Source organism: Astyanax mexicanus, chromosome 1 (assembly GCF_023375975.1).
Source record: "Astyanax mexicanus isolate ESR-SI-001 chromosome 1, AstMex3_surface, whole genome shotgun sequence".
In the NCBI taxonomy this organism is placed as follows: domain Eukaryota; kingdom Metazoa; phylum Chordata; class Actinopteri; order Characiformes; family Acestrorhamphidae; genus Astyanax; species Astyanax mexicanus.
The window spans coordinates 76,850,728-76,868,884 of NC_064408.1; the positions used below are offsets into that span (position 1 = coordinate 76,850,728).

Here is an 18,157-nt window from a genome sequence, read left to right on the forward strand (position 1 = left end):
TTGTTGAATGTCACAGGAATTGATGACTGCATTGAGCTGCAATATGACCCGCCACAGGGCGGCGCTGCGGCGCGCTGACCCAGTTTACTCCATCCCATAGTCATTGTATAGGTAGATTCCTCATCGACTGACTTGGCCGCCATATTGGAGGAGGCAACCCTGCGCCCCGAGTGCATTAATTTACACCTATAATAATCACAACTCTACCAAATTTTACCCGATTTTCACACGGTTTGGTTTGTTACAAGCAGCATTGATGTAGTAATGATACTGTCACACACTACAGATATGGGCTTTTGTGCTGAAATACTTTATTTTATGCCCTTTAACAAAGACAGACAAATGGTATACCACATTAAAAAGGTTTAAATAGATAGATAGATAGATAGATAGATAGATAGATAGATAGATAGATAGATAGATAGATAGATAGATAGATAGATAGATACTTTATTTATCCCGAAGGAAATTTAGGGAAAAATATAGGTTTATAAATTAATTTTATATTTATATATACATATATACACATAAATACAAATATACATACACCCACACACTAACACACAGCATGAAAGCACATATTTGTAATGTGTAATCAACATACAATACAATATGAAAATGGTTCATGTCACATATTTGCAAAAAACCCTGCATGTTTATATCACATGGATACTGTTCGGGTCAATTTGACCCAGCCATCAAACTGGAGGTGAAAGGGTGTCAGAAATGTTAGTATATTTCTTTCTTTGCAACTGTGAGAAATATTTCACCCTAATCACACACACATATATTTTACACACACATGTATTTATTTTTAGCTATTTTCCTTAAAACATGAAACTATTTAAACATGTGAGGATTCCCATCCACCCTGTCGTCTTGGGATAAACACCCCTTTATGAAAATACACTTTGACATCATGGTTTTTATAATGTTTTATTCTCAAGGTACTGAAAAAAAACCTCAAAATTTAATTCACATTTTGTCTCCATACTTAGCTTGAGCTTAAAGTGTAGGCCGTCCTCCCTGTCATCATTAAAAATACATTTAAATATGTTCTTGAAACAGAACAAGCACACCATGAACAATTCAAAATTATTTCAACTTTGAGCTTCCCTTCTAAAGGCCTGGATCATGTCTCAGCTTGTACTGCAAGAGAGTCTGTGTGCTGAGGTGTGCTGCTCTCCTGTGTTGCATCTGGTCTGACCATTTCACAACTTTAGCTGCCAAAATGCTTTTGCCGGTTGACTGGGTGTATTTAAACTGAAATAAGTGTTCTAACTTGAAAATATGTTCTATTGTAATTAAATGAAAATAAACTCCATGTTATAATCATTCTGGGCTGCCCTGACCTTAACCTTATAAAGTGTTTGGGTCTGTGGGATCTGTTGTCATTTTTTAGCTTTAAAATATGATACGAATAATTATTTTTGCAAACTAAGATTCATTGCCCTTGGCTCTTTTTCTCTGAGGAACATAAATGAGAAAACATTTTTAGTGACCCCACCCCAAAACCCCCTTCACATTTATATTACATACTCATCTTTGTGTGAATGGGCCACCCACACTGTCACTGTAAACCACAGACTATTATGTGTGGTATAGTCTGTTATGAAAGTGGTTGTGTTCAGTGGGGTTAATGTGTTGTTCAAACCGATGCCATGTGTAAACTGACCTATGTAGTTACATTTCTAATGAAATTCAAATAAATAATACACTAAAGTTTTGGAAAAAAACTTGCTTTATTTGTACATTTGATTATTTTGTTTATAAAATATAAAAACTACTGGCATTTCTATTCAGAAATGTAATTTAACAAAGGTAAAGGAAATAAATGTACCATATGTTTTCTTTAAATTACTTGTGATTGGGATTAATCTGCTGAGTATTTTAACAAAAAAAAAAAAAAAGATTTGTTTTCAATTAAAAGCCCCAAAATGCAAATAGGTCCACCAGACCCAGCAGGACTCAAAGAAATTTAGAGCTTATAAGGTTTAAAGTTGCTTTCCTATTAGAGACTCCCTTTGGTTAATTGTTAGTTTGTGATCCTATTAAACCCATATTTATCTCACTCAAAACCCCGTGACAGAAAGAATGGTTTGATGAAAGAATTTGTTTTTATTTCCATTCATACCACAAGTAAAAGAAGAGATATTTGAGTAAATTTCAGTTTTGACAGTTATCAGTGCTTTGCAAAGAAAACAAACCAATATGTAATTTCCTGATGTTGCAAACTAATTCAAACACATTGATAAATATTTTAAATACAATTAATTCTAATGTTTACATGACATGCATAATATTTTTATGTTGCAAGGTATAAAACATAGTGTTTGATTAACATTAATCAATTTAACATATAGAAAGATGGTAATGTGTGTAATTCTAAGACTTGCTGGTTTCTTTAATAATAACATTCACTTATTATAACTAATGCACAGAATCAGTAGAAAACACAGGTAATGTAAGTTTATCTCTGATTACTTTAAATATGACATTAAATTCCTGAGATTTGATCCTGGAGCTCTTTCCTCAGTTTCTACGGTGCCACTTCCATTTCTTTTGGATCACCAGACCAGTTAGACTGTTCGGGAAAGTCCACCACCAGTTTAAGAGCTAAACGGAAACATAAAGGCATAAATACAAATGTTTTAATTAAAATATATTTATAGGCTTTTGAACACAGCTGTTTTTTTTAAAAACCTCCTTTTGCATCTCTGTTGGGTTCAATTCTAAACATTAACTAGGCCTCTCTTTAACAAGAGGGTCAATTCCATACATTTTTATTTCCTCAGGTTCGCTTACTGATATTTGGTTGTGAATTTGTGCCAAATATGTTCCAATCTCTCTTTAGCTCTAAGAATCAAACAAGCTAACTCTATCTGAGCCCTTATGGCGGAAATGAGCTGCAGCTGCCCTGTATTTGACTGTGAATTCAGGCTAAAACACTCTTTATAACTTCACTGAGAATAGGTGAGGTTAAACTGCTGTGTGTAAAATATGCAGGTACTATTTGTAAAGTATTGCTTGTTGTACATTACAAAAACAATAATTTTAAAGCTGGATGTTTCTGCAGATTATGTTCCACATATCGACTGTATAGGAGTGTACATGTTAAAACTTGAGCAATTTTTTAAAAATATGAAACACTCTTTACTTTTAAAATGTTTTGAAAATTTCAGTTTTCCATTATATTGTCCATTTAATTTAGCTTTCTTAATTGTGTATTTGTTTTTTTTTTTGTTTGTTTGTTTTGGATCATTATCCCTCTGTATAACCTAATAATGTTATAGCTTAAACTCATAAACAGATTTTTTTTGTTATTATATTTGTCATTCTCAGACCACTCACTATCACAAATATAAAACACAATCACAGCACAGAATATGAAGGAAAAATTACTTGCCTTTGACTGTGCCCACACTCTTATGACTGATGGATCCCCAGTTGTATTTTGGAGTTTTTACTGAGGATTTTACCCGTACTCGGTCTCCACAGTTAAACTTACAGAGCTCTGTATCAAACAGAAAATTGATATATAGTTTAAACACAAACTGCACACTTTTCTAAATGTGACCCTATTTAATCTCTTTCAAATAGTTTTTATTTGATAACACCTTATTAGAACCCTTCCATATAACACTAACATAACTATGCTATAAATATGTTATAGGCCTGTAACAAAATGTTCATTATTAATTTATTGCACAATTGCATTTATAGCTGACCTCAATATTGCCAATTATTTATGCGAGTGAAGCCTGGTATGTAGACTTTGTTTAAAAACATGTTTTCAATTTACTTATGTTTTAGGTTCATTGCTGTGTAAAAGAGTGCAGGCTATTTAATTGTCATTATATCAGTTCTTACCAGTTTGGACATCTAGACATCTGAATCTAATTTTTCATGACATATACCGTATTTTTTTGCACTATACGTGGCACCTAAAATCCTTTAATTTCCCAGAAAGCATCAGTGCGCCTTTTAATCCAGTGCGCATTATGTATGAATTTTACCAGTCAGGTATTAAGGAGCAGTAAAATCACTTCACTAAAGTACAGCATTATACAGGAGTTTCAGTGAAGTATTTCCAGCACCCAGGCTGAAACAATTTTAGCATTAGTCGCTTACCGCAGCACTAGTTCTTTCGTCGTTCAAAGGGGAGTATATTGTACTGTATTCTGCCCGTTTACTGTGTTAAAAATGAGACATGAGACAAACTGCTAGTTGATATCAACCCGGCTTACCAGCACATTTAGCAGCCGAGGTTAGCAGCACTTAGCGCTAGTAAGTGCAGTCCGCTGCTGCTAACCGTGGCTGGCTTTGCGGCTATCTGCACTAAAATATTGTAATTTTAAGCTGACTGTAAATGAACGGAAGCACTTTACTCACCCAAATAAACAGTTAGGAGAGAAATCAGCATTCGTTTGACTTTGAAAGAAAACATTTTTTAAAGAATTACAGTTTGTACTTAGGCGATTAAAATGTGCATTGTAATTCGGTTCGCCTTATGTATAAAAACAGACGTTCATTAAAAGTGCGCCCTATAATACGTTGCAACTTATAGTGTGAAAAATGCGGTAATATTTATTAAAATTAAAGTTTTTTGTTCCCATTGGCAGTAATTGTTATGGGGCTTACAGTGGAGTCTTTTTACAAGTCATTTTATAGTTAATTAACAAGTGCATGTGGTAACTGCATTCTCACATCCCTTTTATACCATACCACTAATACCGAACTCAGAGGTCAGAACTGCATGTGAAACAAAAAAAAATTACTTTTGTAACGATACACCTGTCATTTGTCACATGCTAATTTAAAGTCTGGATATCCAACTCTGTAGCATCTGTCTCACTAGCTAATATGCTAATCATGATAACCAAGTCTTCTGTGACAACTCATATAATGCAATAAGGCATATGGCATATGTCATAACATGTTCACAGCATGATTGTGTCTTTATGTTATGTAGCTGAGTTTAAGTAAATTGTTACAGATTTGATCCAGTAATCCCACCATTCTTCCATTTATCATTATGACATCATCATAATAGTAATGTTTACCTGAGTTAGCACCAGAAACCAGCTCCATTTCTGAAACTGTACCGTTCCAAGATTTATGCTCAGGAAAATCGACAGTTATACTTTCCCCATTAACAGCTGCAGAGGGAGATGGAAGGAAAAATCAGTTTTGCACCATATGATGTAAATATGCTTTCTACTAGGGATGCAGAGTGATATCGGAATTAAATCAGTATCAGACGATAATAGCTTTTTTTATTATATATAATCATCAGCATCGGCTTATAGCCAAAATTTCAAACCAATACTTTATTGTATGTTGGAAAAAGACCAAGCGATGTTTTCTGCACTACGACACTTGACTCACTCTTTAAAATTAATTGATTTAAGCTATTCATTTTTAAATAACTAATTAACATTTTTAAATAACTAATTAAAATAAATTTTCATTTATTTTAATTAGTTTTAAAGTTGTACCAGGATTTTCTAGTGTCACTTACTTATAAAGGTGTTTTACCTTTGGCAAATTAGTACGTGTAATGTAATATTGAATATTGGCATTGTTCCAGAATTCCCACATCAGTGCATTCCTACTAGCTATCTAATATTATTGTGGTCATAGTGCTATAGTGATCATTAGTATTGCTAGTCAACATTTTTATTCAATTTGTTCACAAAGTCTTTGGTAGCAATTACTATTGCCTTACAGAAACAGTTAGGTATATACAATAATTCTGTTCATGCTAAAACAGCCTTAGATTAAGTTTTTTATTATGTATGATTACTTAATGAAGATGTTAGTTATTACAGATGTATAAATGTTTATTCTTGCCTACAACCACACCGACACTCTTGTGACTGGCACCTCCCCATCCACGTTTCGGATTAGTAACAGAGGCGTTTACTTTCACCCGATCTCCAATCTTGAAGCATGCTGCAAAACAGTTAAAAGGTAAACTTTTTTATCCATGGTTTTGTGTTTTTAAGTGTCATTGTAGAAGTAGAAGAACTTAAAAACGCCATCTTATGTCTCCAAAAAAACAAAAAAAATCACCTTTACTGTCTGTGATAGATATTAGTTCCATTTCTGATAAGAGACCTTTCCAGCCTTTACATTCGGGGAAGTCCACAGTCACAAGATCATCTTTAGTACCTAAGAACAGAAGGGAAATATAAGTAAAAAAAAAAGTATGCCTGGAAGCATTTTTGTTACCTGAATGAGATTTTTTATTATGTTAAAGAAAGTGAACATATAAAAACTATGTTTATCTATAAATACTAAATTAATTACAGACTGTGCCCACAGTGGCTGCTGACAGGTGGCTGCTGGTCATATCCTTTTGCTGTTTGAAGTACAATGCAAACACCACATCTACATACTATTTTATATATATATATATATATATATATATAGGTGAATTAAACAGATTCTTGCCTGTAACTGTACCAGTGCTCCTGTGAGTGACGCCTCCCCACTGGTGTTTTGGAGTCACAATTGTGAGTTTTACTCTGACTTTGTCCCCAACATTAAAACTGCAGTTTGTAGCTGTTATAAAAAAACAAAAGTGTAAAAGGCAGATTTTTCTACACTGTAAAGAAATAAACAAATAATTATATGTTACCCACTTAACCTCCCTCTCTGTATATACACTGCCTCACACAAATCATTTGATTTATCTGCATTAGGAACAGGGTTCATGCACTTTTTGATCAATTCTTTTCCATTATTTTTTCATGACTTTTCCATGCCTTTAAGGCAAATTTTCATGACCATACAATTTTTAAAACATCTGGGCTAAATTACTGAATGAACTTTGAGCTGATGCATTTGCTAGCTCAAAATTTGCTGACAGAAAGATTTGTAGACCAAATTTTAATGACTTTTCTAAAACTTTCTAGGGAATTTTAATTTTTCCAAAACTGGACATTGCTGTTGTCAAATTTTATTCCTTTTCCATTTTTTTTATGATTGTACTGACCCTGTAGGAATTACCTTTTTGTGCTGTTGTATTGTAAAAAAAAAGTTAAATAATATTTTTAATTAAAACATTGTGACAAAAGCGACCAACTGAAAAAAAAGCTGTTTTCATAGTATTCAACCCCTGTGCCGTGAAAGTTTACACAGATAAAAGATACAGTGAGGAAATAATTGGCTTAGGCTTGGCCTCTAGACTGTAAATCTGAAGGGACACTGAAAATGAAGAACAAAGAAAGTAAAGAACTTAAGAGAAATTATATAACTGATGATTATATAATGATATGATTATATAATGATAAGAAAATAATAGATAAAGTCGGACACACACAAGACAGGACAATAACATCCTTTCTCTTATCTTTGGATATCCTAGATATGAGTGTCCTTCAAGAGCAACTGTTAGAACCCACCATGGCAGAGCCTTAAATCCTTATCAGAGCGAGACAAGAATAATAAGAAAGAGACTAACAGAGGCCAAAGGTCACATTAGGAGTTCAAAGTTCATTAGCTGGAGTTAAGGAGCACTAAATAATAATTTCATGAACTCTGCATAGATCTGGCCTACATGGACAGGCAGAGAGACAGAAAACAGAGGCCATGTCTGAAGTTTGATCCACCTAAAATGTAGGATTTTTTTGTGTTGCACAAACCTACAGGGGTTGGACAATGAAAGTGAAACACCTGTTATTTTAGTGTGGGCGGTTTCATGGCTAAATTGGAGCAGCCTAGTGGCCAATCTTCAGTAATTGCACATTGCACCAGTAAGAGCAGAGTGTGAAGGTTCAGTTAGCAGGGTAAGAGCTCAGTTCTGCTCAAAATATTGCAATGCACACAACATTATGGATGACATACTAGAGTTCAAAAATGCACAAATTGTTGGTGCACGTCATGCTGGCGCATCTGTGACCAAGACAGCAAGTCTTTGTGATGTATCAAGAGCCACGGTATCCAGGGTAATGACCAAGAATTAACTGTGGACGCAAGAGGAAGCTGTCTGAAAGGGATGTTCGGGTGCTAACCCGGATTGTATCCAAAAGACATAAAACCACGGCTGCCCAAATCACGGCAGAATTCAATGTGCACCTCAACTCTCCTGTTTTCACCAGAACTGTCCATCGGGACAATAAATTATTGTGGTCTAAATCCAGGTGTTTCAGTTTTATTGTCCAACCCCTGTGACACTGCCTTTTATCAATAACACCCCAGATAACCCTAAAGTAAAGGGGAGTTAGTGTCATGTTGTGGGAACACTTTTCCTTATAGGAGTCTGGGCATCTTGTTCAAATTGAAGGATGGAGGATTGTGCAAAATACAGGGAGAATATACCATCTTGGGTGGACTTGGTGGTTTTACCTAATACTCATCAGATGGAGCTGAATACTTATGCTAACAGTTTATTCAGGATTCATTTATTTCTCAAAGATCCGCTGACATACAGTGAACTTGAATACAAATATACTGAAAGCCAAGGCTCTGTATAACTAGACAGTGTACAGGTATGATATAGAAGCCCATATCACCTGAGACCTGATCATCAGCAGGTACCACTTCCATCTCGGGCACTATGCCACGCCAGCCAGAATACTCCGGAAAGTCTACAGTCAGGGCTTCACCATCAATAGCTGTTGTAAGAACACAGATTGTCAATAAAACTATTAGAGCTTAATGTCCCACGATAAGCATAAAACTCACTGTATACTGTAGGTCAAGCAGATGTTTACACTATTTAATTAGAGTTAAATCAAAATCAACATTGTCAGTTTGTGTCCTTGGTTATGTTAAATATGATTCATCATATGGTTTATAATATAAAATTCTTATATACCAATATACTTGAATTTAAATTTATGAGCTATCCTTCCTCTAAATGAATTTTCAGATTTTTTTACATTTAGTATCATAATAGAAATTATATTATTGGTATAATAAATATGCCCTGTATGTGTTTGAATTCTTCAAACTATGGAATAAGAAACCATTAGGATTTTTGATTAGCGGTGTAACAGTACAAAAAAAAAATCACCATTTGGTTTATATCATTGTGATCTCTTGGACCTTGTTTGGGACCTTGTTTAGGAAAAAAAAAAACTAAAAGTACCCAGAGCTAATTTAATATAACCTGTAGTGTATTAATTTATAGCAGTGTAAACATTAGCATGTCCCCCTACGCACACACAAACACAAAAATGGCAACATAGTGTGCTAGTCCAATCCACGATGATGTCAAGAGTTAAAATGTTTTGTGGGAAGATGGTGCTCTCTCTCTACATTATTCCCCATAGGTGATGTCGTTCAGCACAGGCATCTGTTAACTGATGTATCAGAGCTGGATCGGTGCACTTTCCTCAAGTGACACAGGAGTGCCACGTTGGTGGCAGTTTGAGGAGAGACAGTGTCTAACTTCACATGTATCAGAGGAGGCATGTGCTAGTTTTTACCCTCCTAGACATTACTAGTGATAGGGGAGTCCTAATAGGGGGTGGAGTGGGCTAATTTGCCTTCCAAATTTGGTAGACAATGGAAAAAAATTTGAAATAATGTAGGTCCTGACACTGTCAGTCTGCCTGCTCAGGACTCTCAACTATTCTCTAAAGACTCCACTTCCCAGCATACACCCACACCGGACATCCCTGACAGCACTGATCACATGGGCTTACTGCATTCCTGCTCTCCAAGTTACTAATTGACTCCACCTGTCCTCCCTAGTTTATATACTCCATTGTTTGCTCAGTTCATTGCTTAATATAGAATCTAGTCTTCGTAGCTCTTTTAGGACACATTCTACTGTTTTTGGCTGTTTGTTTCTGACCCTTTTTTGTATCTCCATTTATCGTCTTTTGCCTTGGCCATTCTAATGATTTCTTGCCTGCCTCTCACAACTAAGCCTAGTCCCTATTGTAATAAACTCTGTTATATATATGTAATTTAGAAATAAGTTATAAAAAGGTAGACTATCAGTGAAATGTAAGTTTATAAACATTTTATAATACCATACATTTTATTTTCAGTAACCCTTGCTGAAAAACCAGTCTGGCCACCTCAAGCTGCTCAAGATGGTTAAGCTGGTTTTGGATCAACAAAGGAAATGTTTTTGTTTGTTTGGTGGTTTAGCCAGTCTACTAGTATGATGCACTTGACCACCATTAAGAAGAAACTTGAGCAACATGCCCAGCATGACCATCATGACCAAAATCAAATGCTAGTTTACTAGTGTAGGGCATTGGACAGATCTTAGTTTGGCTCCATTTAAATTTGATCTTTTTTACATGTACAGAAATCATATACTTTCGTTAAGCTGTTTTTAGTAACAGCAGATGTCACAATTATGCAGTGAAAATATGAAGCAGGAATACTAAAAACGCCAACATTATATCCAAAATTAATTAACATTTCCCATAAAAATTGTGTTTTCATTAAAGACCAAGGCTTTTGGGTTTGTTGTGATTAGTTCATTTGCTGTTTTTCAGTACTTTTTCTTGTTCAGTGAAAAAGGTCTAGTGTGTTTTAGGCTTAAAGAAGTGCAGTAAAGTCTGAGGTGGTTATGTAGGGCCGTTTTATGTGGCCTGCGGGACATACTACAGCTCTGGAAAAAATTAAGAGACCACTTCAGTTTCTGAATCAGTTTCTCTGTTTTTGCTAAACTCTAAATACAAATATTGTCATTTAGAGCATTTATTTGCAGAAAATGAGAAATGGCTGAAATAACAAAAAGAAGCAGAGCTTTTAGGTCTCAAATAATGCAAAGAAAACAAGTTCATATTCACAAAGTTTTAAGAGTTCAGAAATTAATATTTGGTGGAATAATCCTGGTTTTTAATCACAGTTTTCATGCATTTTGGCATGTTCTCCTCCACCAGTCTTACACACTGCTTTTGGATAACTTTATGCCACTCCTGGAGCAAAAATTCAAGCAGTTCAGCTTGGTTTAATGAGAAACTCATCATTGTTAAGTGGTCTCTTATTTTTCTTCCAGAGCTGTATGCCCATGTCTGATTGAGACCATCAAAGAACTTACAAAAGCAGCTGAATGTAGGATTTTGAATCCAAAGGAGAAAGTGAGAGATAAAGAGTAAAGAAAGATTAAAAACAAGCGCTGAGTCACTCCCTCTAGACGCAGCAGTGAGAAGGACAGAAACGAGAGAAAAGAAAGAGAAGGAGCAGAGGGAGAAAGACTTCAGTTACAATAGCCAAACTACTAAACCACTACAGATCCCATAATACTATACAATGCCAACAGCTTACAATTTAAGATTTCCAGGTGGAATGTACACTTTACTTTGGACTTCACAAATTACACACACATACCATGTGTTCTCTGTGTGACTATACGTACTGTTACATCCCATTTCTGATCTTATTTGTTTAATATCTCAAATATGACGATAACATCTGAAAAATGTCTTACTCTTAACAGTGCCCACACTCTGGTGAGTAATTCCTCCCCACTTGTGTTTTGGAGTGTCAACAGAAGGCTTCACCCGGACTTGATCTCCAACCTTGATGCTATTGTTCTGAGCTGAGGCTTCTATGGCACAAAGAAAAACAAAATAATTATTTTCTTTCGCTAGACAGATTCGTAATAGCAGACTATAGATACCAAGATGATGATAAAAGGCTATGAACAGTTTGCAGTTCATTGATAAAACGTGTGCAGTCATATATGTATATATCATTTATTTGACAGGCCTGAAATATTGGAAGCCAAGTTTGTTTTCTGAAAGAAAACTTTAATACTGAACATTGACTAACTGCATGTGTTTAATCAATGTTAGATACTGCAGTCCTGTTTTTGTCGACTTCCAAAATGGGACTTTATAACACAAACACATAAGCATTAAATGGCACTGAAACATTTCAATATAAACAGCCCGAATCAATATTTGATATATATGGCATTATGGTATAGTGGGGTTGAACGTATGCAAAGAACATTTGTTTCATATGCTATAAATGCTTAATAACACTTTTATAGCACACAACACTACTATACTGTCAATAAATGTCATTCTAAAGTAATGAAGTCATATGTCTTACTATATTATTTATTTAATATATTAATTGCATAAAATATTTTGTATGTTCTCGAGCATAAGTAGAAACAACATTCTTATATCATCACATTTTGGTTTGTTTGCATTTCCCCCTGTGTGAAAATAAATCAAATCAAGACAAAATGCTCCAAATTTACACTTGATAACTGATTCAGACCAAATAAATTATAGGTGGTATCTTTCACAGAACTGATACAGTATATGATACAATGATTAAGGTCTTAATACCAGTTGTTGCAGAAAGTTCTGATACTTTAGTGGGGCTATATATCAGTACAGTTTTATTTTCATTGCTTCATTTAACATCTTATGTCATCTTGTCTATACTGTTATTAAACATAAATGCATTGTTTTTAGTGCTTTATTCATGTGATATAAAGGTCTTCGAGTCTTCAAGTAAAACTGTATTGACACTAAATTTTCGTACTTTGTTTCTGCTTGCAGATACCTTGTTCAGTGGAATTGGTTACTAGCTCCAGCTCAGAGATGTCTCCCTTCCAGTTTTTATGTTCAGGAAAGTTGACAAACAGTGTATCACCATGAACAGCTGTAAACAGGAGCAGTTTTAACTTCTAAATCAATAGGCAAATAAACATTTATATACACTATATTGCCAAAGGTATTTGCTCGCCTGCATTGCGTTTAATGATGTAAGGCTTGAGTGAGGCTGCTCAACCATGAAACCCATTCCATGAAGTTCTCTACGCTCTACTGTTCTTGAGCTGATCTGAAGGCCACGTGAAGTTTGGAGGTATGTAGAGACTGACTCTGCAGAAAATCGGTTCCTCTGTGCACTATATTTAAGCTGACAGAGTGAGTTGCTTTTGTTTTCAGTCACTTCCACTTTGTTATAATATCATTGATAGTTGACTGTGAAATATTTAGTAGTGATAAAATTGCATGGCTGGATTTATTCACTGAGCTCCTGAGAGCGACCCATTCCTTCACTAATGTTTGCCTAGGTGCTTGAGTTTAGACACCTATGGCTATGGAAGTGATTGGAACCTGAGTTCAATGATTTGTATGGGTACGCAAATACATTTGGCAATATAGTGTATGATTAATACAAGTATTAAACCCCAGTCTCTGGAAGTTACCATACATACAGTGAGTCCAAGAAGTATTTGATCCCTTGTTGATTTTCTTCGTTGGCCCACTAATAAAGACATGATCATTCTATACTTTTAATGGTAGATGTATTCTTACATGGAGAGACAGAATATTAAAAAGAAAATCCAGAAAATAAATCTAAGGAATATATATTAATTGATTTGTATTTCATGGAGTGAAATAAGTATTTGATCCCTTAGTATTCATTAGCAGTTCTGGCTTTTACAGACCAGTTAGACACTCCCAATCAACTTGTTACCTGACCTGAAGCCACCTGTTCTCACTAATCACTTGTGTGAAAAACACCTGTCCACAGAATCAGACAGATCACACAGATTTCAAGTCTCCAACATGGGTAAAACCAAAGAGCTGTCACAGGACCTCAGAGTCAGAATTGTTGACCTTCACAAAGCTGGAATGGGCTACAAAAAGATTAGTAAGGTGTTGGATGTGAAAGTAACAACTATTGGTGCAATTATCAGAAAGTTTAAAGAGTATAACATGACAATCAACAGACCTCGGCCCGGTGCTCCAAAGAAGATTTCGCCTCGTGGGGTGGCAATGATGCTGAGAACGGTCAGAAATCGTCCTGCAACCACTCGGCAGGAGTTAGCAAATGACCTGAAGGCAGCTGGGACCACAGTTTGCAAGGAAACAATTGGCAACACTTTGCGCAACAATGGATTCACATCCTGCAGTGCCCGAAAGGTACCCCTGCTGAAGAGAGCACATGTGGAGGCGCGCCTCAAGTATGCCAATGATCATTTGAAAGATGAACCAAGTTATTGGGAGAAGGTTCTGTGGTCAGACGAGACCAAAATTTAACTTTTTGTCCTCAACTCCACCCGCCATGTGTGGAGGAAGAAAAATGCTGCCTATGACCCCAAGAACACTGTGCCCACCGTCAAGCATGGAGGTGGAAGCATAATGTTTTGGGGGTGTTTCTCTGCCAAGGGTACAGGGCTACTTCACCGCATCACTGGGAAGATGGATGGAGCCATGTACCGCACAATCCTGAGGGACAACCTCCTCCCCTCTGCCAGGGATCTGAAAATGGGCCGTGGTTGGGTCTTCCAACATGATAACGACCCTAAACATACAGCAAAGGATTGGCTCAAGAAAAATCACATTAAGGTCATGGAGTGGCCCAGCCAGTCACCAGACCTCAATCCGATCGAAAATCTATGGAGGGAGCTGAAGGTCAGAGTTGCCAAGCGACAGCCCATCAACCTTCATGATTTAGAGAGGATCTGCAAAGAAGAGTGGGCCAAAATTCCCCCTGGTGTGTGTGCTAAACTTGTGGTTAACTACAACAAACGTCTCACCGCTGTGCTTGCAAACAAAGGCTTTGCCACTAAGTATTGAGTGTGTTTGGCAAGAGGGATCAAATACTTATTTTCCTCATTGAAATACAAATTAATTAAAATATATTCTTTAAAATTATATTCTGGATTTTTGTTTTGATATTCTGTCTCTCCATGTTAGAATATATCTACCATTAAAAGTGCAGAAGGATAGTGTCTTTATTAGTGGGCAAACAAAGAAAATCAGCAAGGGATCAAATACTTCTTGGACTCACTGTATTTCAACATCAAGATGATGCAAAAGGTAACTTGAGCAAAGAAAGAGAGAACTGCTTTTAGTTCCATAAAGAACTATGACTTCAAAGAGAAATTGACATCAAACCTACACTGTAATTTAGGTGTTATTTGCACAGTGGTGATGGCTTGACGACAGATCCAGATAGTAAAACATGTATAGTGTTAATGATGTAAAAAAAACAACTAATTTAGTCTAGTGATTTATGAATGAAGGTGAATACTGTACCTTTGACTACACCGATGCTCTTATGGGTGACATGAGCACCCCAGTTAAATTTTGGTGTTTTCACAGAAGACCTCACACAAACTTTGTCTCCAATCTTAAACAGGAAATCGGGATCCAGGTCTAGATTGGTCTTTGTTGCTAAATCTGAGACTTGTACAAAGAAAAAAGTAAGTAGTAAGTAACTGTTTTGAAAGTTTTGTCTCAGAAACGTTTATGAACTCATTTTCTTACCTGTGTTTACAATGTCATCTGCTTCCTGTTTGCAGAAGACCTCCAGTTTATCTTTAAACTCAGAAACTGTTTTGCTCACATTCTTAAATGAATTGATTAGGTCTTTTGACTGAGCGGAACAATCTTCATCATCAGAAGGATTGGGCATTTTGCCACAATTCTGTCAGGGGAAATGAATAAATATACACACATATTATTAGTATGTGTAGTTTTCCCAATAAATCATGTTTACGGTAGAATCTCAGACTGACAGACAGTAATAGACCTGAAGAAAGTAAACGTCCCCTTTCTGTAAAAACTTGTCAAGTACATCTCCCTGTGCCCTCAGCTTTGCGATGTCCAGCTCCAGCTGTTCTCGATCATCTCCAAGTCTGTCCAGGTCATCTTTCTCCTGAGCTCTGATCACCTCGATTATCTCAGAGCATTTTTTCTCAATGAGAGAGATGGACTCCTTAAAGGCTTTTTTAGTGTCCTTGACTGCTTGCTGTGCAGAGCTCTGTGTAGAATTAAGAATACCACGTAAAATAATTCAACCAAACAAACAGAAAGGTTTAGTTCTAAACCATTTTGCTTTTAATTAGAACAGTTCTCCTCCACACAAGCTCACTTAAGTCTTGTCATGGATTTTTTATGAAAATGTTTAAGAAAAACTATACAAACTGGCCAGATGGGGTTAACATGCCAAAATGCATGCCACACGTTTCAGATTTTTATTTATTAAAATTGTTTTAAAATTGGTATAATTTTCTTTTCACTTCACAATTACTTGCTACTTTGTTTTGGTCCAGAAACTTAAGTTTGTGGAAAAAATCTATGCACTGTATACGTTGCCATACATTAATGTCAACTGTTTAATGGTTGGACAAACAGGCCCTAGGTCCCTAGATGAGTTGATGTGAAAAGACAAAAAAAAGAAAGATTAAATATTACTTACTACATGACTTTCAATGTCCTTTTGCAGCTCACAAAGCTCTTTCTCTTTTTCTTTGCATTTTTCCTCAAATTTATTTTTTATGGTCTTCACTTTGACCTGTGGAAAAAATAGTCCCATTAACATTTACTGAGTGTTTCTGAAAAACACTAATGACTGAATATTCTTAACCCAGCACTGATAGTGAGGTGTGTGAAACAATAGCAGTGCTGGTCATCATGACCCTACCATGTTGGTGCCACAACATTTTTGAGAATAATCTGCTACTCTAAATCATTTCTGGTCAGCAGTGGTACTTTGGTGGTCCCTTTCTATGGATGGACTGATGGGTGAAAGAAGGCTGAGAAATTGTGTTTAGAAGGACTTTCCAAATATCATGGGACAGAAGCTGATGTGGGATATGTATGTGGGGTCACTTGACTTTTTGCATGAACAATTCTAGCCAAATGCCACTGGTCACGATCATTACCACTCACTATGCTGTCCACTGTGGGCGGTAATGCCTTCTATGATGTATACCTGGTACACACATTACACTGTGGATCACGGAAGGCTAAATTCCCACACAACATATTCAACTGACTATTAGTCACTTTGTAATGAGTACACTGTTCAGTGTTAAATCTGACTTCCAAACTGGCTTCCAAACACCTCACAACCTCTCATACCGCCCTTAAGTAAACCCCTTATGATTAATTTATGTAACTTTTAGCACATCCATGTACAGGGTGCACCTATATGGTAGATGTATCTGATGGATATTAAGTGTAGACACAAGTTAACAAATGACTAAATAAACTTAACTAGTGATTTTTTTTTCTAAATAAACCTGGACATTATGATGAAGAATAAGGTAAAATACCTACCTCTTTTTCCTCCCGTTCTGTTGCACATGAAACAGTGTCATGTCCTCTATGGTCATCCATTAAACACATCATGCAGATGCACTTCTGGTCAGTACGACAGTACACCTCCAGCAGTTTGTCATGTTTCTGACATGTCGGCAGGTTAGTGGCACTCACCAACTTGTGTCTTTTAAGAGCAGGAATGTCAAAGTGGGGTTGGAGGTGTGTCTCACAGTAGGATGCTCGACACTCCAGACATGATTTAACAGCTTTGACCCCGTTTCCAGAACAGAAATCACAGTCAATGTCTTCAGGATCAGCTGTCTTTTGAGCAGGGGGAGCAGCTTTTGAGTTTCTCAGATTTTCCATGATTTCCGCCAGCATTGTGTTCTTGTTTAGAACAGGCCTCGGAACGAAGTTCTGCCTGCACTGAGGACAGTTTATCCTTTTCATCTCGTCCCTGTCCCAGTAGTTCCCAATACAGACCATACAGTAACTGTGTCCACAAGGAATAGTCACTGGATCCTTCATCAGATCTAGACATATTGAGCAGCTGTATTGATCCTGATCTTCGACCATAGCTTCTGCCATTGTAATCCCAGCACAAAAAACAGCAACCAAAAAAAAAAAACCCTGTAAAATTACTCTTCTTGCCAACTGTTACGCACTCAGAAACACTTCCTGGTTATAACAGGAACACAGAAAATGGTTTAGCCTCTTTTAGAAGGAAGAGAGTGAAAGTAAAAGTAAAAAGAAAGTTCTGAACACTTACTTGAACCTGACACAATGTAGCCTACTTCTCCCTATGAGGCAAAAACATATGTATATTTACTGCCCAACCCAGCAGAAAGAATGTGTTCTTCTTGTTGAATTTTGACCTTTGAAATGTAGCTGTTCAACAGTTTAAGTATGTGATTTTGGCACCCTCTATTGGTTATTAAACAAAGAGCATAAACAACCTTCCTCCTGATCAGGTTGTGGTATTAATGCAATATTCTGTCGCCTTCATTTAAATCCCCAGGTGTCACCAGGAACACACTGTGACTCTTGCTAAGTGTAAAATCCTAGTGTCCCACTCTAAGAGATCTACTGCCTGGAAATACTCTACATTCCCAAATCAGACAAAGTCATGAGAGTATGGATGGTTTCTTCTGCACAAAGTA

The 18,157-nt window shown here is 36.3% G+C and overlaps 1 protein-coding gene across 4 annotated transcripts; it reads right to left on the minus strand.

The window, feature by feature from the left end:
* Nucleotides 1-1,887: 1,887 nt before the first annotated feature.
* LOC103036000 (uncharacterized) lies at nucleotides 1,888-17,883 on the minus strand. Of its 4 annotated transcripts, none has more exons than XM_022663577.2 (15): nucleotides 17,767-17,883; nucleotides 17,016-17,675; nucleotides 16,153-16,248; nucleotides 15,484-15,714; nucleotides 15,219-15,378; nucleotides 14,988-15,131; nucleotides 12,499-12,597; nucleotides 11,405-11,524; nucleotides 8,520-8,621; nucleotides 6,457-6,567; nucleotides 6,076-6,174; nucleotides 5,854-5,955; nucleotides 5,064-5,159; nucleotides 3,407-3,514; nucleotides 1,888-2,616 (listed from the first exon to the last, which is right to left on the minus strand). In XM_022663577.2, exons 2-15 carry the CDS (start codon nucleotides 17,583-17,585, stop codon nucleotides 2,540-2,542), a joined length of 2,115 nt encoding a protein of 704 aa, XP_022519298.2. In that variant the 5' UTR covers nucleotides 17,586-17,675; nucleotides 17,767-17,883; the 3' UTR covers nucleotides 1,888-2,539. The 4 variants fall into 4 exon arrangements, with proteins under 4 accessions (XP_022519298.2, XP_007258245.3, XP_049339408.1 ...); XM_007258183.4 differs by having other exon boundaries at nucleotides 14,988-15,137; XM_049483451.1 differs by lacking the exon at nucleotides 8,520-8,621 and having other exon boundaries at nucleotides 14,988-15,137.
* Nucleotides 17,884-18,157: the final 274 nt, after the last annotated feature.

What these genes read in the sequence shown, in the direction of transcription:
- LOC103036000 (XM_007258183.4), bottom strand. Translation starts at nt 17,585, where the DNA reads ATGGCAGAAGCTATGGTCGAAGATCAGGATCAATACAGCTGCTCAATA. An exon ending in AACCAATTCCACTGAACAAG is followed by an intron (nt 11,525 to 12,498) that starts GTATCTGCAAGC and finishes TTTGTGCCATAG; the next exon opens with AAGCCTCAGCTCAGAACAAT. An exon ending in GAGTGTGGGCACAGTCAAAG is followed by an intron (nt 2,617 to 3,406) that starts GCAAGTAATTTT and finishes GTTTCCGTTTAG; the next exon opens with CTCTTAAACTGGTGGTGGAC.